At 33.0% G+C, this 25484-nt stretch overlaps 1 protein-coding gene and 1 pseudogene across 4 annotated transcripts; one reads left to right on the forward strand and one right to left on the reverse strand.

Annotated features, from left to right (window-relative positions):
* Positions 1-7511: 7511 nt before the first annotated feature.
* LOC126705211 (V-type proton ATPase subunit B 2-like) lies at positions 7512-9310 on the reverse strand (annotated as a pseudogene).
* Positions 9311-13906: 4596 nt separating this feature from the next.
* Positions 13907-25190, forward strand: LOC126707484 (disease resistance protein RUN1-like). Of its 4 annotated transcripts, none has more exons than XM_050407160.1 (9): positions 13907-14752; positions 14846-15345; positions 15763-16870; positions 17066-17338; positions 17425-18351; positions 18442-19385; positions 20536-20698; positions 23340-24205; positions 24341-25190. In XM_050407160.1, the coding sequence occupies exons 1-6, from the start codon at positions 14627-14629 to the stop codon at positions 19021-19023; spliced, it is 3516 nt and encodes a 1171-aa protein (XP_050263117.1). In that variant the 5' UTR covers positions 13907-14626; the 3' UTR covers positions 19024-19385; positions 20536-20698; positions 23340-24205; positions 24341-25190. The 4 variants fall into 4 exon arrangements, with proteins under 4 accessions (XP_050263117.1, XP_050263118.1, XP_050263119.1 ...); XM_050407161.1 differs by having other exon boundaries at positions 23340-23390; positions 24263-25190; XM_050407162.1 differs by lacking the exon at positions 20536-20698 and having other exon boundaries at positions 23340-23390; positions 24263-25190.
* Positions 25191-25484: the final 294 nt, after the last annotated feature.

Genomic DNA, 25484 nt, shown 5'->3' on the forward strand with positions numbered 1-25484 from the left:
TTGGTCTCCCAACTTCCATGGCTTTTGTCAATAAAGTCAGCCTATCTATTAGATCATTCACCTAATTTCCAAGATTCATGCCCTCTCTCAAAACATGACTGGAAGCACCTCTGGAAACTAGAAATCCATGAGAGATTAAAACTAATGCTCTGGAAAATTGCATTGGATATCCTTTCTACAAAGGAATCACTCAATAGAAGGTGGCCACCAATAGACATGACATGTGTTCTATGCAACCAAGATATGGAATCTGTAAATCACATATTTGTCATGCCCTTATAGAGCTACCATTTGATCACTCTCTCCACGGCCAATTCTCACAGTCTCTCATGGAACTTTGTCTCCAAGTAACATTTGCGAAATTTGTAAATTTTTTCCGCAACGCCACTTGAAGATTCCCACAAATGAAGCCAGAGATAGGCTGGGCCCTCCCTTGCTTCTTCTCTTTAATATATCATTAATATTAAAAAATAAAAAAAGCACTTGCAGCTGTAGGCTGTAGCAAGTAGCAACTAGCAAGGGATTATATTCAATGCCTGTGGTTGTCTTTTGATTCTTGGCTCGTATAGTCGTATAGCTTCTTGCCATATAACGTCAATTTGATAATATTAATATCCTAGTGATCAACTTGTAAATATTTCTAAATTAATTTTGTTGAGTTTGGTTGGAGGGGAAATAGGAGGGATAGAAAATAGAGGAGAGAAAATAATTTTTAGAATTGTTTGGTAATGAGAGAAAATAGAAATGATTTTGGTGGGCCCAAGCATTTTCACCTCCAGCTCACCATAACTGATATGTCCAAAATGGAGAAAAAAGGGGGAACAAAGCCACTATTGATGCTACGGTGACCTCTCCACCAAAGACTAGTAGTGCACCAATAGTGTTTTAGCTCCCCACCAAAAACAAATTGTGATTAGATTTGGAATTGAAATTTTGATATCAAATTTATGATTTTCTTTTCCTTTCCTTGATTTCTTTGTCAAGGATCATCCCTTTGTTTCATTTATAGCACTAAAGATTATTTATTTCTTTTATTGCATTTTATTAAATATATCTGATTGATTTATTGTTGAATTTTTTCCAGATTTTTATAATGGTTATGAAGCCTAGTTGAGTGTGTGCGTGTCAATGGCCAGGACTGGAGGGGCCAGCAGCGTTTCTTGCTTTTTTTTTTTTTTTTTACCTGAGATTTTCTGAGGTTGGGTCCTCTGCTGCCGATGTTTGGTTGTTGGTGCTATTGGGGTCACTCTGCTATGTTTGTGTTTTCATGTCATGAGTTTTAAGGGGGGAAAAGTACCAAAAAACTAAGAGTGTTTCATGCTTACAAATTCATTATAAAAAGTATCTTGTTTCTTGAGGTTGTCTTTCTTGCTTACAAATTCTTTTGTATTTCATATTTAGAGTAGTAAAAAAATGCAATAAGTGATGAAATAGCTTTAGTTGGGTGCTTTGAAAACAGATATTGCTTACTAATGAGTAGTAACTTTGTAGAATGTTATTGATGACTTAGAGAATTTTTATGTTAGGCCCCTTTTCAATCCACTAAAGGATCTTGGGGCTCTACTTATGAATTGTATCATGCTGGTGACTTGGGTAACATTGTTGCAGAACGTGATTTCATTTGCTATTACACGGGAAATTAATTGATTTCATTTGCTATTATACAGGAAATGAATTTGGAAGCAGGAAAGACAACCCCATTTTAGTAATATAGACTGTGAGGTAGTGGGTTCAAGACCAATTAAGACTGTCTGAAACTTGGTAATAAAGAAGAGGATGGGTTTTTAGATGTTTGAGTAAAAAGAGCAATGGCAACATAAATTAATCCTATCTTAAAATTTTTGCTAATGTATGCTCTAACAATGTGCCACACAAAATGAGGTGGCAGAGCAGAACTGGAAACATGGAAATGACCACTTTCTCAAAAATCCACAAGATTAGCCTTCAACCTAAGATGAACCGATTTTGAATTTACATACACCCAAAAGGCATAGCACTCACATATTTGGCAACTGGTACAGGCCCAAACCAAAATGGAATGCTAGATTCTGCCACTATTGAGAAAGAAACAAATATAGATAAGAGAAAAGTGGAGAATCATTTCAAATCAAAATAAATAAGAGAGAACCTTATGTACTGTTTTCGGTCAATAGCCACTTGTTGTAAACCCAGCAATGTAATTTATGACATCAATTGTAAAAATCCCTGTCTGTATCATCTCCTCATCAGGGGCAACTTCATATGCATTTGAACGCCTTGACTTGCCAAAAAAAAAAAATTATTCGTAAAAAAATTTATATGTATCCTTTTTTAAAAATTAATATATTTTGTCTAAATATTGGACACTCTAACTTGAGAATTATAAGAACTAGTCGTAGACCCGCGCGTTGCGCGTGATTATTTTTTATGGTGATCTCATTATTATTATTATTATTTTGTAATTTGAACTAATTTAATGAAAAGTAATGCATTTCATAATCATATTTATCACAAAATAATTTTTTATTATTGTAGAATTGTTTTATTTAAAATTTGAAACCTTAATTCTACCATAGTTGGTTGACTAATTTTTACATCTCTAAGTCAATTAAACACGTTTTGCATGCTACATGTAAACCTTCTTTTCCATAAGGATTGAAATAATGTGCGTAATATTTTTTTTCTATATGGAAGTTAAAAAGAATAAAATTCACCTTGTCTTGATGTTTTCTAAAAATTAAATTTGGAGATTCTCTTTCAATAATTGTGAAAATTCCAAGCAATAATTCAGAAGGTAATACATGTTACATGTTCATGCTTTGATTGTGTAATTGTATGATTGATTTGGGTTGTAATTTATAAGTTGAATATGGTGGTGTATATCCAAAAGGGCCTAACTATGTTGTTTAGGATATTAAATATAGTGTTGTGTGTGATTTATAGAGTAGCGACAGTTGTAGTAATTAAAAATTGGTTTTTCATTGTCTTTTAAGTTAATAAAAACCTTACATCTACTTTTTTTTTTCAAAAAACCTTTACATATTTTTTTAACGTAAATCTTTACATATACCTTAATAAGTAAACCCTATACATTTCATTTTCTTAGATGCATAAAAAAAAGACATCTATTCCATAATAATAGTGGCTAATTAGTTTTTTCATGTTCTTATTTATAACGTTTCTTACTATCATCATATTTTACTGGCTGTTGTTTTTCATAATAGAGGCATTAAATGAGAGTTAAATTCTTAGAACCTTTCATTAGATTTTAAAAGTCATGGTGTGTGAAGAATATAAGCATTTAAGGACTTTTTTTTATATTTTATTATTTATAAATAATGTTAAATGAAATGTCAAAAAAGAAGATTTTGAAAATTTTCATCTTTATTTCTTATATATTTCTATTATTACTGAAGAACGTTTTCCTTTTAGTTTTGATAATAAATATGATTTTCTAGATTAGAGTTTGATTAGTTTCAAGTTTAAATTTTGTATGATTTTATTTAATTGTTGATTATATGATTTAATTGAGTGAATTTAACGATTTATTTATTTGCATTGTAAAGTTTATAATAACATTCGTAAGGTCATCTTTAATTAATTTTTTACTCCTTTAGCCGTCGGTCTCTTTGTTTTCCAATTAACAGTTACTAATTAATTTATTTAATTGATGTTTGATTTCTTTTACTAATCTCTTTCTCTCCCTCTTTGTTAACATCCTATTGTTTTCCCAAGATGATAATTCTAATGTACTAAATATGCATATTGTAACATTTATTTTTATTTTTATTTTACTCCATTTTGCTGCCATGAAGTTAGTACATCCATAAACCATAACTATTAGTTTATTATTTTATGATATGTTTGGTTTGATATTATTATTATTATTATTATTATTATTATTATAAATTTAGTGTTTCTAAAATAGCATGTGTTTTGTATTCTCTTTTTCTATTAATGCATTGTAACGTTTTATGGGAATACTTTATAAGAAAATTGTTTATTCTTTTTTTTTTTTTTTTTTAAATTGAGTGTTTCTAAATTGATATTTGTTTTGTATTTCATTTTTCCATTGATGCATTGTAACATTTCATGGGAAGACTTTATAAGAACAATTTTTATTTATTGAATAAAATATTATATGTTTAATTTTTTTTAAAAATGAGACAAATTATATATAATTATGATATGGAGGATGTTGCTAAATTTAAATGTTGAATAAAATAAGATGAGAATAAAATAATAAAAATGAAATGTATAGTAATAAACACCATATTATTTTAGTTATGCTATGTAATAAAATAATATTATATTTTTATATACTATCTTTATAATGCAATAATATAACATTTAACAACCAATGAGAATAAAAAAGATAACAAGATAAAATATAAAACTAAATCGTATCAAGCTAGATTACCTGTCAATTCCAATTTTAGCAAACTAACTGACTTCTAGTAGTCTAAAATTGATTTCTGCGATGCATTTGGTGGAGTTTTCAATACTACATCAGTATGTTTTGATGGTCAACCTGTTACACTAAAATTAAAAAAAAAAAAATATATATATATATATATATATATACCAAAAATTGAAGGAAAGTATATATATATATAGAGAGAGAGAGAGAGAGAGAGGCTTTTGTGTGTGGAAAAATAGAAATTATGCATGGAATAAGAGGAAGAATGACAATTTTATAGTATAAGGATAAGAATAAGAAGAGTAAAAAATAAAGGAAGATAAAAAGATAGAATAATATTAATATTGATAGTAGTGGGGATATGAAAAGTTGAAATGGAATGAGAAAGGTTGAAGAAAGCTAAGGTAGAGAATAGTGGAGATATGAAAAGTTAAAATGGAATTGAAAATTTAATAATAAATAAGAATAATTAAAAATAAGATAAATTAAATATGATATTTTGATTGTAATATAATAGAGTTTTTAATTCACTTTAAATGTTAAAAAATTGTATAAAAAATTGAAAAAAAAATTGATAATAACATGGCTACTAACATGGCTCAATGGAAGCGTAGCAACATTAAATGCTACGCTTCAGCTTTTAGTAATATATAGATTTGGATTCAACAAAACTAGAGTAATGTTATATTTACAATATTTTTACAACAAATCTTAAATGGTAAGCTATTACTAGCTTTCAATTATACCCACTACTAACATCATTTTTTTTTTTTTAATTCATCAATAATAGTTTATCACCTAAGATTTTTTTTTTGAAATTGTCCTAGACATACATATCCCACAAAAATTATCTTGGTCCCCAAGCATAATCCTTTAACCCTTTAAATAAAAAATCAAGAATCAAATAGCAATAATAAAAATTAGCCTAAATAACAACAAGATTAAGCCAAACTGTTGGGTTACACGTGTCCCACATTGAATAAAGATGAGAAGAATAAGTAGTTAATATAACATAATTGAGCACATATCCATTGGGCTTAGGCCTTTTGGAGACAGAGAAAGCCTAAACGACCCCCACACAAAGATCTTGGAGAAAAAAAAATTTCAACAAATAAATATTACTAATGGTGCTAAATAATGGTGTGATGTGAGATTCCCATGGACATGGATGTGCGTGCAGGGTTGACACCTGGTTCCCAATGGGTTTAGGTCTTTTGGGTTAAAGTGTATCTCTATATGTTATATTAATTACTCAAGGAGCTCCCCAATGTGTTTATCCCCCCACCAACAACAACAAATGAACAAATTAAAAAATAATAATAACCCAAATTATCATAATGAAAATTAACATAAATAACAGTAAAAATAACTCAAGCAACAACAAGATTAGGCAATTCATAACTCGTTCAACCTATTACATAAAATTAATATTTGAGTTCATTTTTCCTAAAAAAAAACGATATCAAGAAAGATACTATGATCATGAGTTCTCCTTGGCAGCTCAGCTCGCACTTGCAATGGCTATCATATGTAACTCTCTCTCTCTCTCTCTCTCTCTCATCATTTCTCTTTTACTTTATTACTCTCATATTGGCATTATTAGTTCTCACTTTAACTCTCATTAGTCACTTTTTGCCTTTTCATTTTTTTAGTTAAAGAAAATTGTAAAACTTCTTTTATTTGCGATTTTTTTTCCTTTTTGGTAATGCCAATATATTTAAGTTTTTTTTATTATCAGATCTTGTATCATTTAAGTTTCTTTTTTACCATCCTAAAAAGAATTCCTAAAGCCATCACTGCTCCCCATGATAGGTTTTTCTCATTAGGGCTGAAGAAAACGTTCTTGACATCAAATATTATTTTCAAAGAAAGTATTCATGGTCCAAAGAAATTAAAATTAAAATTAAAACAAATTAATTAATTAATTAAAGAAGACGACAGGTTTAAGAAGCTCAAGTACCTATCACTCGTCTCCAAGGTCTGCTATGAACTCAAAGCGCATTTAAGGTTTGCAGACAAAGTTCTCGTCAAAGCTATCGATTCAAGAACAGAGGCTGAGCTTGCCAATCTACAAATTAAAGAAGGAACTCATTCAGGCTGTGCATGACAATCAGGTCCTAGTTGTAGTTAGTGAGACTGGTTCGGGTAAGACAACTCAGGTAACTCAATATCTAGCAGAAGCTGGATATACAACAAAGGGTAAAATTGGGTGTACACAGCCTCTTAGGGTGGCTGCAACGTCTGTGGCTAAGAGGGTTGCTGAAGAGTTTGGTTGTCGTTTGGGTGAGGAAGTTGGATATGCTATTAGATTTGAAGATTGTACTAGTCCAGATACTGTCATCAAGTACATGACTGATGGTATGCTTCTTAGGGAAATTTTGATTGATGGTAACCTTTCCCCGTACTCTATTATTATGCTCGATGAAGCACATGAGAGGACTATACACAGATGTTCTCTTTGGATTACTCAAGCAACTAGTGAAACGAAGACTTGACCTTCACCTGATTGTCACTTCTGCAACACTGGATGCAGAGATCGTTTTCAGGGTATTTCTTTAATTGTAATATATTTACAATTCCTGGTAGAGCTTTTCTAGTAGAGATACTCTTACTCCAAACAGCCGGAAAGTGATTACCTTGTTGCATCCCCACTTACTGCATGTGCTACACATCCACTTGACAGAACTTGAAGGAGACATCCTTCTCTTCTTGACTGGTCAGGAGGAGATTGATTTTGCATGCAGTCTCTTCATGAAAGGATGAAAGGGCTAGGTAAAAATGTTCCGGAATTGATTTTGCATTACCTTTTTTTTTTTACTGAAATGGTAGAATATCGCATTACTCAATGACTATACATCTAAAATAAACACTATTTATTGAATGAAGTAACCAAATACTAAAAAATTATGATTGAAAATTTTAATAAAGTTATATATTTGATATCTCTAAATAAAATTTGAGTATAAATTTATTTACTAGTGTAAAATTGATGTGTTCTTTTAACATTTATGTGTGAGAGATTAAATGATTAACCCATCCAATGAAAAAAAAATTTCTTTAACTGGTTTTTCTTTGATAAAAAAACAACTACTTTTTATTTATTGATGAATATTTAGGGCTTAATTAATACTTCTATTGGTACAAGAACATCTCTATTGGTAAAAATTAAGGGCATTTTTTCATTGGGGTTGGGGGCCTTAGGCGGTTGCGTATTTGGCTCACCCATTGAGCCGACACTGGTGAGGAAGGCCAGCAGATTGTCCTTATATGCAAAAAGGATGTTCATAGCACAAAAATAATACAGCGATAACAAAGAAAACTTTCGCTGCAATGATGCATGGCGCACACCCCTCAATCAAGGCTTTAAGCCTTAATAATGGAATTCAAAAAAGTACCTGCACCATCTATACAATAACATTCCCAAGCATGACTCATGCATTGAGAACTGAAGCTAGCTGCAGATTTAGCGTAATAGCTTCTCACAACTCTCAACTAAAAAAAAATGTCTCTAAAACTTGGAAGCCATGTAATATTTGCAAATATATTAAATATTTCTAAGTATTAGAACCACAAAGCTTTGTGCATCCTGACACTGACCTTTTTTTTTTTTTTAAAAATTACAGTATATGATACATCCTCAGTGCAAATTAAAGGCGTCAATATTTTACATTACCTCATGAAGAGCATCATCATAAGAACTATTATCTGTAAGAACATGCTTCCCGATTCAAAAGCCAAATATTCAGCAGTAGTAAGAGCTATACGAGGAGTGATAATACATTCAATTGTAGGGTCATCTTCCTGTAAAAGAGCACATCAAAGGACACATTTTATGAATGCAATTCAGACACTGTATTACTGAACTTATAACAGTAATAGGTATATCACAATATGGTCCATATGCAGATTTCAAATTATACCAGGTTCAGAAAGAGCGTCACACTCTCCATAGAGCCATTTTCCTCAAAATCATGTGTGAAAAACTGTGCAGTCTCCATATTTACAACCATAGCTACAAATACAATGGCATAATTGTCCTCTTCTGCATTCTGTAAATTAATAAAGTAGGTCAGCATAATCACTTAAAAGTTAGAGGGGAAGAAGACAACAAGAAGAAGATAAGAGACAGTAACAAAAGTGGTGTAAGAAATAATTAACTCAGTTAATTCTAAGGAAAAGGAAACAACTGGATCAGTAGTAAGCAATATCATAAAACAACACTTCAATTAAAGCAGTTGGGCTCCTATCTTTGAGCCATTTCAACTCTTTCAGAAAGTTTAAATTTACTTTATACTACAAATCTGGGAAATTTCACCTAAAAGAAAAAAAATTTAAAAGTTCAGTTATTAACTCACAAACAGAAGTAAAAGAAATTGTTCTTATTAATATAAATTGAGTTTCCTATTTACTAGGAAGGTATATAATTCTAGCACTACGTGAATTTCATTGTAAAAGGGAGCTGCTAATTCTATTCAGGAAAAAAGGCCAATTCATTAGAAGTTATAGAGAAATCCTTTTATTGCTATCCTGCATTCAGTCATCCAACTTGTTTAATACTCAGTTATCTTAGCTAACACATATTTGTGTGGAAGACATACCTCAAAAAGATTTTCAGGACTCCAATCGCTTGACCAAACCAGGCTGGCTACATATCTGAGCAGATATTTCATTATGGGGAAGACCAGCTGCAGCGAAAAGCGGAATCTTTTGTCCTCTATCAATGGAATTGATGACAACAATTGTAGAAATCCCTGTCTGTTTCATCTCCTCATAATAGGTTCTGTCACTAGGGTTGAAGAAAACGTTCATGACATCCATTATTGTTTTTGAAGAAAATGTTCATGGTCCAAAGAAATAAAAAGAGTGGGATTGAATTGCATAACTCATTGAAATAATCTATCATGGAGGTCCTGTTGCTTTTAGCCTAACACAAAAACAAAAGTTTCTAATTCCATATGAAACTTCTAGCTAACTGCACATACATCAGCTTGGTCTTGAGTTTTTTAGTGTCCTCCCTAATTAAGTCATTTCAACTGATAGATAATTCCAGATTCAGAACTTCCTTTTTTATTGGTAAGATAGATGCGAACTTATTGGGCTTAACTCAAACTTACAATCTCACCTGCAATTTAAGCTCAAGCTCATCAGCAACTCTATATTCAAACAAGATCGAAGAATGGTTGAGATGAAACTTAAAGATGATAGTGATAAAACTTAAAGCCAAAGCTCCAAGTTTCCAGACACTAGTGAACTACTACATTAACAAGGTAAAAACTGGAAACAAATAAGAGCCTTCAGTAGATTTATCCTCAAAAGCAAACAAAAGCTGCTCCACCTTTGACACCATAAGAAAAAAAACTTTTACAAACGCAGATAACCATATGCCATGGGCTTGGGAAGCTAAATTTTTTCCACTAAGACACTCAAATTTTTTAAAACAACTAAAGAAATAAAGATTGAAAATCTTAACAAAAAAGCCCCCCTACCACCATCAACAACCCAGAGAGCAAAGTTGAGTCCCCATAATCTATTGCTTCTTGCCAATTAAGAAAGAGACTTTAAGAAGGTTGCCTCAACAACGCTATTGGACCTGCTAACGAGATGGTGCTGGTCCAAGTCGAGAACTGCTCGATAAAATGCTCGCGAGAACAGAGAACCGAGTTGGGAGAAAAGAGAGGATATGGCAGAGAATGCAGTCAGGTAGCAATTAGCAAACGACATTAAAACACGACATCGTTCGGAGCAACAAATTCTGGAATGCTCCGACCCGTAAGACCGCTATACCCGCCAAACTGTATGTCTATATTAAGCTTACAAAGCTCTTTGAGGCTATGCTATTGCCTTCAATGTTTTTGATATGTTATTGCTATTGGTATTAATTTTCTTTTTATTATGTTTAATTTGACTCAATTGAATTAATAAAAGACTTTTTTTTTTTTGGTATTATCAAGATGTACTCACCAATCTAAAACAAAATATTTATTTTGTAAATTAATATTAGGCTAAAATGCAAAACTCACTTTTTAAGTTTTATTAGAATTCATTTTAGTCTTATAATTTTGTTTTTGTTCATTTCAATCCTCTATATTTTAAGTTAATTCAGTTAAAATCTCTCCATCAATTTCAGTTAAAAATTTTGGAAAATATTTTTGAATTATTAATTCAACTGGGATCCTTCCTACCACCTATAGCAAGAACATCAAAAGAAAGCTAAACCACAATTTAATCCACTTGTTGGTCATTTTAATTAGCTTCTTCTGACATTTCTTGACAATTTAGTTCATTATACCTGCTTCATTAGAAGAACAAAACAGTTTCACTAAGTTACCAATAACATTGTCAACAATAGTCTCCTATTAATAAAAAATGGCAACCCAAAAACGAGAACAAAAATTACAAGATCAAAAAGCCTTCACTAAAAGAATTACTCATCACTTTGACTAACCAAAGAGCTTTCAATATGAGGGACTTTCAAAATGACCATGATCTTTATTGATATATAGAGAGACAATATAGGAAATAAAAGCAAATGAATAAACAAATTGCAGATCACGCAGTGCTGATTAAAAAGGAGAAAGGGAGATATGAGCTAAGTTTCCTCCATCAATGTTTGCATCGCTGACTATAGAACTGATCAAGGGTCTTTGCAAACATACAGTGGAGAAGCTCATGTGGGAAAATGCGAAGGAGTGTCCATGCCAAAACAAGCAACTAAATAATATTGTGAGTGTCATAAGCTGGGTCACAAATTTCATCTCTAATTTATCCAACTCCAAATACAAATAATATTGCGGGTGTCATAAGCTGGGTCACAACCTGCTTCTTATTTAGCTTTTTGTTAAATTCTTTTTAGATTAGTGTGCTGAAATAAATTTGTACTTTAAAATGTGAGAAAAATAAGAAAAAGTAAAGAGCTAAAAAGAAAAAAATTAGCTTATAAATTAGTCTCAAACAGACAAATATAAAGATGTCAATAGCTTTTGTCAAAAAAACAAAAAAAGATGTCAATAACCATAAATAAGGTAAATTTGATTAACATATTTTGATATTTTTGCTAATGCTAACCAAATCTATGACTTTTCAAAACTGAACAATTTAGACCAATTAGTCATTTTTCTCAATATATTTAAAGACTAATTTAATTCTAAGGGCCAAATTAATCAATTTTAGAAAATTTTGAACCTGTTTAGAAAGCTCAAGTTATGTTCATAGAATTTATCCCATAAATAATATTGGTATTATTTGTGTGGGGGTGAAAGGCCAGGGAGCCCATATCTATGTATATATTGGGCCAAGGGTCCAATCCGAGGACGTTAAACAACTCAAGGACTAGTAAACACTTTCAAAAGGGTTTGTGTTAGTAAGTGAATAAATGAAATCCGATCAAAGCCACCCCGAGGGTGGTCCGAGGAGGAATCCCTCCTTGGTTGGGCAAGGTCGAGGACAGAGAGTATGGTCTACCATCAAGAGCAACATTTTGGGCCATTCCATGGAAGAAGATAAGTATTAAGAAGGAACAGGACAAAAGAATGCCTTGAAATATCTAAGAGAAAGCTACTACCATCGCATTGAATGCTTTGCAGCTAACTGAACCGTGATTTTCAGCGTTCAAGCTACTCTCAAAAATTTTAGGGAGGAACTGATGGGACAAGTATCAACACTATCAATCTAAATCTACATGTAGACGGTGGAAATGAAAGAAGAAGGATAGTATAAAATAGAGGAGAAACCCTGACAGAAGAAGATGGAAAAAAAAAAAAAAAAAAGAAACACCATAGCAACATGGAACAAGACCTGTAACAAAGCTCGAAGTGCAATATTTAAGAATGAGTCTCCTCAGACCAATCCTAGGATGTTTTTCGTTAATAAACTTTCGTTATCTTTCTCTCTTTGTCATCAAAATCTATTGATCTGTTACTTAATTCACTAAAGTCCAGTTTTCCAACTCATTCTTTACAAATTTATTGCTTTGGACTTTTTGAGCTTAAGTCCATATCTTTGTTGAGCTAGATGTCCAAACCAGTTCCTTACAATTTGTCCACTAAGAAATGGATAGTACTCTATGCATTGTTTTAGAAAACTAAACAAATCTTAGAGTAATTTAATTTGTCATGTCATTTTCTTGCTTTTTCTCTTTTTGAAAAAAAAAAAAAAAAAAAAAAAAAAAAAAAAAAAACTGAAGACGCGCGAGATTTCTACTAAATTTGATGGAAATTTCGTGGAAACAGCATAACTATTGACGTTGGTCTTTGTTGTCAGGAAAGGAAGAAAAATTGAGCTGAAAATGCATCGAAAGTGTAGTACTTTACACCTATTTTCAAGTCTTTGAGGTTGCAAGTCAAAACCACTTCAACTTTTTTAAATAATATTTATTTAAAGTTTTAAATTAAAATTTTCAGTTAAAACTATTGTTTTTTGCTTTTTAATATAAAATTTTTATATTTATGTTTGTTAAGAGCACTCAAATCACTATCGGTATTTATATAATAGAAAAATAACTATATTTTAGCCAACTAATTCCAAAATTTACGGCATCAAGTCATGCAAAATTTTGTAAAAAAAAGATTTTACAATCTTCTGGTTCATACATCTAGTAGACCTGCTTAGCCTTTTGCTAAAAAGATTTTAGTTTAAAAATGTGCTAAAATATATTTGTACATATGAAAAAAAGTAATAATAAGTGAAGAGTTTTTTTTTTTTTTTTTTTAAATTAACTTATAAATTTGTCCCAAACACACATATATAGAGATGTCAATAGACATAAATAGGGTAAAATTCTTAATATATCTGAAGTTTGGATTAATACCCACTAGATTCATGACTTTTTAAAACGGATCAATTTAGTCCTTAAATCTAATTTAGTATCTAAATTCTATTAGGCCAGTTAGCCATTTTTCACAACAATAATTAGGGACTAATTTGATATTAAGGACCCAATTAACCGGTTTTAGAAAATTTTAAACTTGGTTCACAGTAACTCGTACATCAAGTTGTGTTCATGTAATTTATCCGATAAATAATATTGGCATTCTGCATCTATCTATCCACCAAGAAATGGATGGTACTCTTATCATTGTGAGAAAGTAATTTGCTATGTCATTTTCACACTTTTCTCTTTTTATGCTGATGCATTGGCCAATCAATGTACTGATGTGTTGGCCAAGCTTGGTGGTAGTAGCTTAGAATCTTTTGTTATCTTTTTGTATCCGTCGCCTGTGGTGGAAAGTATTTTAGCTTCTGATAAAACTTGTTTACGTTGTAATAGATTTATTAATTCCTAAGTTTAATGATTGACAAAAAAGAAAAAAAAAAACTGAAGATGTGCGAGATTTCTACTAAAGTTAGTGGAAACAGCATTAACTATTGGCTAAAATAATTTGGTTCTTTTGTAAATAAATATAGAAGTTGGGGCATTTGAAAAAGAGAAGCTTTCAAGAACTTTCCTATCCCCACATGATTGGCTAGCTTTTCAGAGTCTTTGTTTCATGAAGACTTTTCGATCTCCATGAAGGTAGATAGTCTGATAAACAAAGAAAAACTCAAAAAGGTTGGTTCATTCTGATGCAATTTTACTCAAGATCATCTTCACAAATCCTTTTTTTTTTTAAAAGACTGCAGCAAAAAGCTATTCGTGAACCAGATCGAGACCAGTAAACATCAGTATCTTCTTCACTCATCCCCACCATACCAATTCTCTCAAGGTGAAGCATCTCGCACATTCATCACCGTGAGCCTCTTTTCAATTTCTCTTCTCTATCTCATCTTTTTCTCTTTCTTTGATTTTTTGGAGTTAGATTTTAGAGTGAACTGAAACCAAATTTATAACTTTGATTTACAACTATTGTCTCAACTAGTTGAAGAGGTTGACTGTATGTGGTAAAAATGAAACTGGAGGGTTTCATCTTTTAAAATTTGGAACTTAGAATTCTCAAAAAAAAAAAATATTGAGACTTAAAAGTTTTAACTTGACATAAATAAAGTTAAATAACTTAAATAAATTTCAGTCAAATGTAAAGAGTGCATTTGTATTCTTTATTATCTCCATTGATCTTGTTATTTGTCATTTATTTAACTACGGAAGTTCCCAAAAAGACATTTTTGGTGGGATTCGGTGTTAGGTATGTACAAGTCATTTGCATATCTTTGTAGGCCTTAACTTTAAACATGTTGGTTCAGAAATAAAAAAGAAAAGACATTGGATTCGAACATTTTGAGTTTTAGAAAAGCATGAAAATCATTGTACTTTTGGGGGTATTCGTCCTTGGTCGCCACCTCTTTTCCAGATGGTGCCGGCGGCATGATATTGATGCTGCCACAAAACCGCCACCTTCAACCTCCAGTCATATAAACGAGGTAATTTTTTTTTTTTTTTCATGTGTTCACTCATCCCTTATAATTCCCATTTTATCACATCTTTGACCTTCTCAATCTTCTGCTCGTATGTAGACTCCAATGACTTCCACTTCTTCTCCAATGACTTCCACTTCTTCTACTCACCGGTGGGAGTATGATGTCTTCTTGAGCTTTAGAGGTGTAGATACCCGTTGTAGTTTTACGGGCCATTTATATAAAGCTTTGTGTGACAAAGACATTTACACCTTCATGGATGATAAACTTCGGAGGGGAGAAAAAATTTCAAAGGAACTTCTCAAAACCATCAAAAGGTCAAGGATTTCGGTTGTTGTGTTTTCTGAAAATTATGCATCTTCCAAATGGTGTTTGGATGAACTTGTTTGGATTCTTGACTGTCGGAAAAATCTTGGCCAATTGGTTTTACCAGTTTTTTATGGAATAGATCCATCAGAAGTACATAAACAAGAGGGAAAGTTTGGGCTAGAATTGTCTAAACATGAAAAAAATTTCAAGGATAACATTGGCAAGGTGCAGATTTGGAGGGCAGCTCTAAAAGAAGTTGGCAATCTGTCCGGATTCCATTACAATAATGAGTATGTATCTCCTAAATAGTATCATGCTTTCATGGGTTTTTTTTTTTTTTTTTTTTTTTAATTTCTAATTTTAATGGTTTGTCATAACCACTATATGAAACTGTTCTATTTTGATAATATCTTTAACTATAAAGGTAGTCGCTTGTTAGGCTACAAAGAAAAATTTAATCTTACCAATTAAGAGTTTCTTCCATGTATTTTTTGAGAAAAGCTCATCTCTTAATCGTTTCAATCTAGTATCAAATGTGGGTTTCCAGTAAGTTTGGTTCCTCACCTATGTAGAGTTTTCATGCAACCACTTGATAGAAGAATAAAAAAATTGTACGAACTATATATTTAGAATTTTGCATATCTTCCTACGTACGTTTTCTAGATAATCCATTTCATAACATGCCTTCTATGCTATGTGATTGGCAGTTGTCTTGAATCGAAATTTATCCAGGGAATTATCGAATGGCTATCAAGTAAAATATTTTGCCGCACACGTTTATTTGTTGCTAAATACCCTATTGGAGTAGATTTTCGTGCAACAAAAATAGAAAAGCTTTTATGTATTGAGTTAAATGATATCCGAGTCGTGGCGATCCTTGGCCTTGGGGGAATAGGTAAGACTACAATCGCAAGAGCTGTATATAACAAAATTTTTGATGACTTTGAAGGAAGTTTCTTTCTAGAAAATGTTAAAGAAAGGTCTGGGACAATTGATGGCATAATCCAACTACAGGAGATACTTCTTTCTAAGACCTTAGGGGATGGAAATTTAAAGGTGGACAACATATCTAGAGGAATCAATGCGATAAAGGAAAGACTTTGCCATAAAAGAGTTCTTTTAGTTCTTGATGATGTGGATGAACGAAAACAAATAGAAAATTTGCTTGAAAAATGTGATTGGTTAGCTTCTGGAAGTAGAATCCTTATAACCACAAGAGACAAAAATGTGTTAAAGACTCTCAAACAAGATCCTCTAATCTATATGGTTGATGAACTGGATGAATATGAAGCTTGCGAACTTTTTAGTTTGTATGCCTTCCAAACAAATGAACCTGAGGAAGCCTATTTTCAACTTACAAAGCAGATTATCAATTATGTGAATGGCCTTCCACTAGCTTTAGAAATAATTGGTTCTGATTTGCGTGGAAAAAGTTTATGTCAATGGAAAAGTGCATTAGAGAAGTATAAAAAGATTACCGACAAGGAAATTCTAAAAATACTCAAAACGAGTTATGAAGGATTAGACCAAAATGAAAAGGATATTTTCCTCGATATTGCATTTTTCTTCAAGGGGGAAAATATAGATGATGTTGTAAATATATTAGAGGCATGTCATTTATTTCCAAATTATGGTATTCAAAAACTTATTGACAAGTGTTTGATAACGATTGATTGGTGTGGCTATTTATCGATGCATAACTTGCTACAACAAGTGGGAGAGGAAATTGTTCAACAAGAATCAATACAAGCGCTTGGAAAACGTACTAGGCTACGGGATTTTGAGGATGCTCGTGTTATACTAACTAGTAATACGGTATGAGTCCTTTTTCTTCACTTCTTTCCTTCTTTTGATCAAGTTAGAAGAAACGAATTAATTCCTTAAATTTTTATTAATTTTGTAGCAATACAAGCTTATCAATATTTTTTTTTTGTTTAAATTTTTTAAGTTGTTACATTTTTGGGAATTTCTATTGCATAGTGTTGTTCACTTAATGCTTTGTCCAACTAGGGAATGGATATAACTCGAGGCATAATGATGTACTCACCTGAACCTATTACATTGGAAATTCATCCTCAAGCTTTCAAAAAGATGGAAACTATCAAGTTTCTTAGAGTTAAAAATGTACATATTGATGGATGTTTGGAATATCTCCCCAACAGTATAGTGTTGCTGGATTGGGCTAATTGTTCTGTTTCCTTACCATCTGATTTTTGTCCTCAACAGCTTGTATACATCAACATGCCACATAGTAACATTATAATACATAAGCCATTCAAGCAGGTATGATTATTAGTTTTCTTAACTATGTTTTACTTCTAAAGTTTATTTTAAAGCTTGTTGAAGATAAATGTTGTTTCCTTCTACAGGTTGTGCATTTTAAAAATTTGAAAAGAATCAATCTCAAACATTGTGAATCCAGCCAGAGATTACCTGAGTTGTGGGCTCCAAATTTAAAGGAATTTGACCTTTCTTTTTGTAAAAATTTGGTTGAGATTCATGATTCTATTGGACTACTTGATAAGCTTGAAGTTTTGGACCTATTTTTTTGCAAAAAACTTCAAGCTCTTCCTAGAAGACTTGAGTTCAAATCTCTAATATATTTTTTTCTCCAATACTGTGACTCCATTCAAGAATTACCTGAATTGTGTGCCCCAAATTTAAAGAAATTATACCTTTCAAATTGTAAATCTTTAGTTAAGGTTCATGAGTCCATTGGACTTCTTGATAAACTTGAAAGTTGGGATCTCAGAAACTGTGGAAAATTTCAAACTCTTCCAAGAAGACTTGCGTTAAAATCTCTTAAATATTTTAATCTTAGAGGGTCCACAAGCCTTGAGAACTTCCCTGATATTGACCCTGAAATGAAATGCTTAGAGTATTTACAGTTGGGTGGGACTCGTATTAAAGAGTTCCCTTCCTCAAATAGCATCTATCAATTCCAAAAACTTTGGAGTCTAGATCTTTCTACTAATATACCAAGACCAACCTACAATTCTTTTGATGGCTATGGGTTTTTATGGTTATTCGGACTTACTCTCTCTGGTGAAAATGTAACTAAATTAGATGATCTGGTGGTCGATTACTTTCCCACATTGTGTATTCTAAATCTAGAAAACACCAATATTGTTACCATCCCCGAAAGCTTGATCAAATTTACTACATTATCGGATCTTAATATAGTTGATTGCAAGCACTTCGAGGAAATTCAAGGACTTCCACAATCTTTACATCGTTTGAGGGTTAGAAATTGCCCATCGTGGAATCTACAATCATCAAAAAAAATATTGAGTCAGGTCTTTCTCTATCACTCTCTCGCTCTCAGTTATAAAGAAATAATTGTATTGCCTTTCCCCAAATACCTAACTTGATTTGCCAAACTGCAGGGTATTGCTAAAAAAAATGCAAATAGAGTACATGAATTTTCACATCGGCCTCTCCGCTGGATTGGTTCCTTTCTAGTACCGGGGAGTGAGATTCCAGATGAGTTCAATCATCAAAGCGATGGAAATTCCATTTCATTCATGGTTGATCGGAATTGGAGATTTCCATATCTTTTTGCCGTCTGTCTTGCCCTTGGACCGGCTAATGGATATTGTGAGTTTGACATTTACATTGACGTCAATGGTTTCAAAATTGACTGTGATAGGGTTTGCTTAGAAAAAAGTGAATCTTGTAGCCTGTGGTTTTCTTCTGGACCTTTTTGTGAATGGGAGAAGTTAAATCTATCTAAACAGAGTCATCTTAAGGTTACTGTCAAGATGGTGAATCATTATTATCACGGAGAGTCAACGGATCCTACAGCTATCATAAAAAAGTTTGGGATCCGTGTAGAATGCATTTGTTGTCCTCATAAATCTTTCGTCCCCGATTCCCTACCTTTACTACCTCTGTTCCCCACTTCTTGCAATGAAGGAGATTCAGGGCGTGCAATTGCAAATGGAAACAACAAATACTATTGGGTTTGAATATGGTTTGAAGGGATTTCAAGGTGATTTGAATATGTCATTATCGATCCCTATTGACCCCAAGGTCCACCCTTTAATACCACTTCCCTATTCCTCAAATATGGATCATGAGGCTTTCGAAACTGTAAGTGATTTGGGGCATTTGAAGGACTTTTGTAAGGGGTCATCATTCACAAATTCATGGGTGAAGAATGTGCATGATGACTTTGATTTGGGTTCATCTTCAATGACCCATGAATTTGTGAATGATGACTTTGATTTGAATCTGTCTCCACCCTCGAAGAAAAAGAGGACATCTTGCTCTAGCTTTGAAGAATTATGCCTCTTTTCCTTCCCTTGATTCTCATCTCCTCCAACTCCAAGTTAGTTCCCTTCACTTTTAAGTATTTACAACTTCAACCCCCCCTCACCCCCATTTTTTATGATTTTTTTTTAATGTATAATGAGTGCTTTGTTTGTTTCTTGGGCATATATATCTTAAAAAGTTCTTTTATGGTGGTGTGAATTGGGTTTGTTTCAACTTGTGTTATTGAAGTTTTTGTTATGTTCTACATGCTTGGCTATTATATGAGTAATAATAAGTTCTGTGAACTGTTCACGGCCTTTGTGGTCATGTGATACTTGTTATTCAATCAAAACAATTTATCAAGTAGAAAGAGAGTTTTTAGAATGGAAGATAATTACCCTGTTGAGATTGTGTAGCTGTCTATGTTTGTTTAGTCAAGTAATAGTAATAGAGAATGTACTCTTTAACCGTGCATAATTTGATTATTCATTGAGCTAGTTGTGTGACACAGTTAAATTATGCTGCTTGGAAGGCTTTTCACCAAAAACAATATTAAATATTAGAGGACTTCATCAAATGCTTGGTTTGCATGAACAAAAAGCAAATGTTTAATGAGGTCCTTGACAAGGTTATTTCTAGAGCACAATCTGGGAAAGCCAAAATCCTATCCCAAGCTTCTAGAATTACTCTAGTTAAATCCATTGTAGTATCTATTCCCACCTATACTTCCTCTACCTTCTACCTTTCAAAAAACATTTGTTCCAAAATTGATTCTTGTCTTAAGAAATTTACTTAGGGTCCCTTTGAGGACAATAATTCTCTTTTCCCAATGTCTTGGACCAAGGTTTGTAAGCCCAAGGATTGTGTGTGTGTGTGTGTTGGGGGGGGGGGGGGTTGGGAATTAAAACGTTCAAAGACACAAACATTGCCTTACTAGCCAAATTGGGATTGGCTATGGCCTCTAACCTAGATGTGAAATGGGTTCAAATCCTCAAAGCCAAATACCTTCAGAAAAAAGGTTTCCTCAAACCACCGTTGAACTCTCTCTCTCTCCCCTCCTGGTTATGGAAAGGCATCTACAAGTCTAAAGCTTTAGTGAAAAAAGGGGTTGCTTTCTGTAAGTTGTAATTTACGACTATTTTATGTTGACGTTAATTTCGTGCCAAATTTGATTGTAATTTCTTCAATCATATTTCCCTACATATATGTGGGTTTTTAATTGTAAGGGATGAATGTGAGAGAGTGTGAAGACTCAAGCTTAAAAGGATGAATAAGTGGATTTCGTGAGTGTCTCGCAAGAAGCTTACCCACGAAAGAGCCACGTATAGAGCACATGACTGGAAGATGAAGAGTCATGCCAGCCTGGAGGTTTTCGCGAGTGTCTCGTAGGTAAGGCCTTCTCATGAAGTACTCGCGAAACTTTTTGTTTGGCAAAAAATTGTGTTTTGCTTTACCAAGTCTTTACCCACACTACATATATTCTCATTACCCACATGTTGTAAGGAGTACTTTTTAGAGAGAAAACCCTAGAAAATACACTTGAGAGAAAACCCTAAAAATCAATCTAAATTAGCTTGGGACATTAACATTCTTAATGAACTCTTTGATAGCGTCACCATCATAAATATTTTGCAGATTCCTCCCTCCTAGACAAATGCTCCCAACATGCTCATTTGGTCTTCCAAGTCCAACTTCCATAGCTTTTTCACAATAAAGTCAACCTACCTATTAGATCATTCACCAGTTTCCAAGATTCAGGCCCTCTCTCAAAACATGACTAGAAGCACCTCTGTAAACTAAAAATTCATAAGAGATTAAAACTAATGCTCTAAAAGTGCATGGGATATCCTTCCAACCAAAAAATCACTCAATAGGAGGTGGCCACAAACAGACATGACTTGTGTTCTATGCAACCAAGATATGAAATTTGTAAATCACATCTTTTTCTCATGCCCTTATACAGTTACCATTTCCATTTGGTCGCTCTCTCCAAGGCCAATTCTCACAGCCTCTCTTGGAACTCTGTCTCCAAGTAACATTGTGTAATTTTTCATTTTTCTGCAATGCCACCTGAAGATTCCCACAAATGAAGTACACAGGTTCACTTGCTTTGCCTCTATTCTATTTAATAAAATATGGAGAATTCAAAATCAAACTATCTTTGCAGGTCACACATACCGAACCCAAAGGAAGGTGCTAAAATGTTTAAGCTGTACTTTAATCACATTTTGGCTTGGTCTCAATTATATCTCCCCCTCCCCCCCTCCCCTCTTGTTAATTTGGAAGCCCCCTCACACTGGTTGGGTAAAAATTAGGTTTGATGTTGCCATAAGAACCTTGCCTCTTTTATTGCAGTAGTTTGCCGGAATGAATTTGGTGAGGTTTTGTTTGCCCACTCATTATAGTATGTTCCTGTATGATAATGCCTCCTCTAAGTAATTACTATGACCTAATTTAAAGGGCATCAATGCATATTTTATTAGGGAATATTATTAGTGCACACCAGTTTGTGACACAATCGTACACATACATTTTGAAGTGAAATCATGACTTGAAATTACTATTTTAGTTCACAAATTGAGTTTGAAATAGACACCGCCCTTTTATTAATGGAACTTAGGTAGCGCATATCCTACTATGTATTAATAATAAAATAATATTTACTTTATATATTATTTAATATAATATTAATATTACTACCGAGTAGTAACTTCATAGTAGGAAAACGAGGTATTGAGATCCTATGCCATTGAATTGATCTAATGATAACGGACACCTCATTTAGACACGTTAGTGATATGCATGACATCCTATTTCCCTTCACTCTTTCAGTTTCTCCTCGTTCTTCTCTTCATGCTTACCTATTCAATATTTTCAGAAACTCTCTCTCAGCCGAACATGCCTCAAAATAAGCCACTTTTGATGCTACGGTGACCTCTCCACCCAAGACTAGTTATGCACCAAATGTGTTTCAGCTACTCATCCCCCCAAAAAAAAAAAAGTGATTAGATCTAGTAATGAAATTTTGATATCAAATCTATGAATTTTTTTTACCCTTTCCTTGATTTCTTTGCTAAAGATCTTTTCTTTGTTTCGTTTATAGCACTAAAGATTATCCATTTCTTTTATGGTTACAAATTCATTTTAAAAAGTGTCTTGTTGCCTAAGGTTGTCTTTCTTGCTTATAAATTCATTTAGATTTCATATTCAGAGTTGAAAAAAAAAAAAAAAAAAGCAATAAGAGATGGAATAGCTTTAGTTGGGTGCTTTAAAAATAGAAATTGCTTGCTAATGAGTAGTAACTTTCTTTTTTAGGCTAATATAACGTGTAGTAACTTTGGAGAATGTTATTGATGACTTAGAATTTTTATGCTAGGCACCTTTTCAATCCACTAAAGAATGATCATGGAGTTCTACTGCTAAATTATATCACTCTAGTGATTTATGTTTTTGCATAACGTGATTTCATTTGCTATTATACAGGAAATGAATTTGTAAGAAAGACAACCTCATCTATCTATATATATATAATTAATTAAAGTCAAAACTTAGTGAAAATCCAATTAGTTCTCAAATTGAATTTCAATTGTGGGATAATTTTGAGCCATGTGTCATAAATATTTTCTTAATCTTGGTGCTCTAAAATAAATGTTGTTTTGGTAGAGCAGAAAATTATCTTGATTCTTTTGCATCTAGGTGTCTTTTCCACTTCTTCTCTCCATCAAATCCTAATAAGCTCTTACATATTCTGCAGTTATAAATTCACCTATTATTATATTGTGTTTGTAAATTTCCGAACCATTTCTCTTCCTTGTCTCTTCCACCTCTTAAACGTATTTCTCCTCTATGGCATTCATACACAGCCTCACATAATATGAGCACCTATGTAGTGCAAAAGGCCTCTCTCTTCCTATAGAAATTTAGCTTTGTATTGATCCAAAATGCGAAAAACAATCACTATATTTACCCAAAAAATAAAACCCATTTCTATTTGTTTTTCTTCTTTTTGACATTTCTTTTTCTATGGCAGAGTTGATGACCGCACAAACTTGGACATCAAATAGTCTTCCATGACCATGAGGTCCATTTCATGCCTCTTCTTCTTCCCCCTTTTTTTTCCCTATGTCAACTGTTCTATTTGAAAAATGCCATTGGATTGTTTTCTGAGTGATCATTCGGGAAATTTGTTGGGATTATTTTGTTTACAATTTTTTATTTTTTTTTTCTCTTTTGGAACTAACAACTGTTACAATTTTGAAATTAATAGTGTTGACCATTGTTAGTTTCATTACATGTTATCAAGTTCTTAGATTAAATAGCATTAGCCTTTGGATTGACCTCTTAGAAATTGCATGCAACTTGTCTGTCAAAATACTTGACTATAAAATTTTTGGGACATTAGGGCTTTGAGAGTGTATTTCTAGCATCCTTTGGCTATTGTGTTTGTTATACTTGAGTTGTGAGGTTTGGATTGATGCTTTAGGAGACAAAGAAAACCTTAAATTTTCAATATGTTAGAACTCCATCTAATTTGATACAAACCTTACGAGTGCAAAATATCCATTGTATTATGTGGATAGATGACTTGATTTGAATATTTTCAATTGGTTAATTCTAATACAAAATTTCCTTTTTAGCTTATTGTATCCATTTCAATAAATCTTCGTATTTTATTTATTTTTTCTTGCATTAGTTTTAACATTGCCAATAATATGTTATTGGGATAGTTGTTGAATCACTCCGCGCCATCCCTCATCAAGCAAAAAATCCCAATGGAAGAAAGTAATAACAGATTATCATGTTGTTTGAACCCATAACCTGCATTAACATCGGATACATCCAAGTCATGCAGCAGCCTACTAGTCTCTGCTGTTTCAAGATGCTATTGTAAATGGGGTAAAACTTGCAACTGATACTATTTTTTTTTTTTTTTTGTTCTTTTTTGGTTGGTAGGGTGATTGAAATGGCACATGGTGGGTCCAAAATTTAATGTTAAATTTAGTCTCTTAAGAGTTAAATGAACTGTTATAGGCATATAATGGTGGATGAAACATGTTCCTTATGTGAGGAGTTGGGAGATAAACATGCACAGCCTTTGGTACTGTGAGCAAGCCCAAGCAGTCTGGAAGTGAGAAGCTTTGCAGATTTAAATCAGAAGCATCATCGAACCTTCATGGACCTGTTTGAAGGGGTGCTAATGCAGGGGTCTGTTTTTCGAATAGCTTGGTTTTCAACCATAGCTTGGAGTTTATGGCAACGGTGCAACAGAATTAGAGAAAACCAGACCACATGGTCTTTGTTAGAGATTGGAAGAAAGAGCAAAAGCACAGGTGGAGGAATATTTTGAGGTGCACAGACAGGCTCCGAGGACACTTCCCAGACCTGCTCCTGTCTGATAGGCTCTGCCGATGGAGAATTGGTACAAAGCAAACTTTGATGCAGCCTTATTCGAACACTTGGGCATGGCTGGATGGGGAGTAGTTTTTTGGGACAGCATGGGGAATGTGGTTGCAGCACTGAGTCAGAAGATTTTGCTGCCTCAAATAGTGGAGATGGCAGAAGTGTTGGCAGCAAGACGAGCAGTCCTATTAGCAACAGAGCTAAGTCTTCTTAGGGTGTTGGTTGAGGGTGATGGCTTGCGGGTTATACCAGCTTTGAATGCTCCTGCTAAATGTCTCACGTTGTATAGGCATGTGATTGAGGATGCCCGTAGAATTGGTTCCACATTGCAATCATGTAGCTTTCACCATAAAATGAGAGGGTAATAAGTAAGCGCACACTCTTGCATGTAGAGCAGTTTTATCTGCAAATATAGATGTATGGGTAGAAGAACTACCTAATGATTTGGATGATGTATTCCAGAATGATTTTTTATTAATAAAATTCTCTTACCTTTTCTCAAAAAAATAAACTGTTATATATTAAAACTAGAATTAACTTCTAACGTTGCATATACTTCCTTATAATGCTTCTCAAATCCACTTGAATAAATCAATGAGCTGAATAAATCCAGAGCCAAAGGCACAAAACTTGGTGTTTCATCTACTGCTAAAACAAATGCAAGTGCCAAAAAAAGCAAATAAAGGTTCTTATTGCTTCCTCAAACTTATGAGATTCTTATTTTCCTTAAGACCCCTCATAAACTTAATAATGGGGGCATAATTTGCGATGCATG

The sequence above is a fragment of the Quercus robur genome, chromosome 11 (assembly GCF_932294415.1).
Source record: "Quercus robur chromosome 11, dhQueRobu3.1, whole genome shotgun sequence".
NCBI classification, from domain to species: Eukaryota; Viridiplantae; Streptophyta; class Magnoliopsida; order Fagales; family Fagaceae; genus Quercus; species Quercus robur.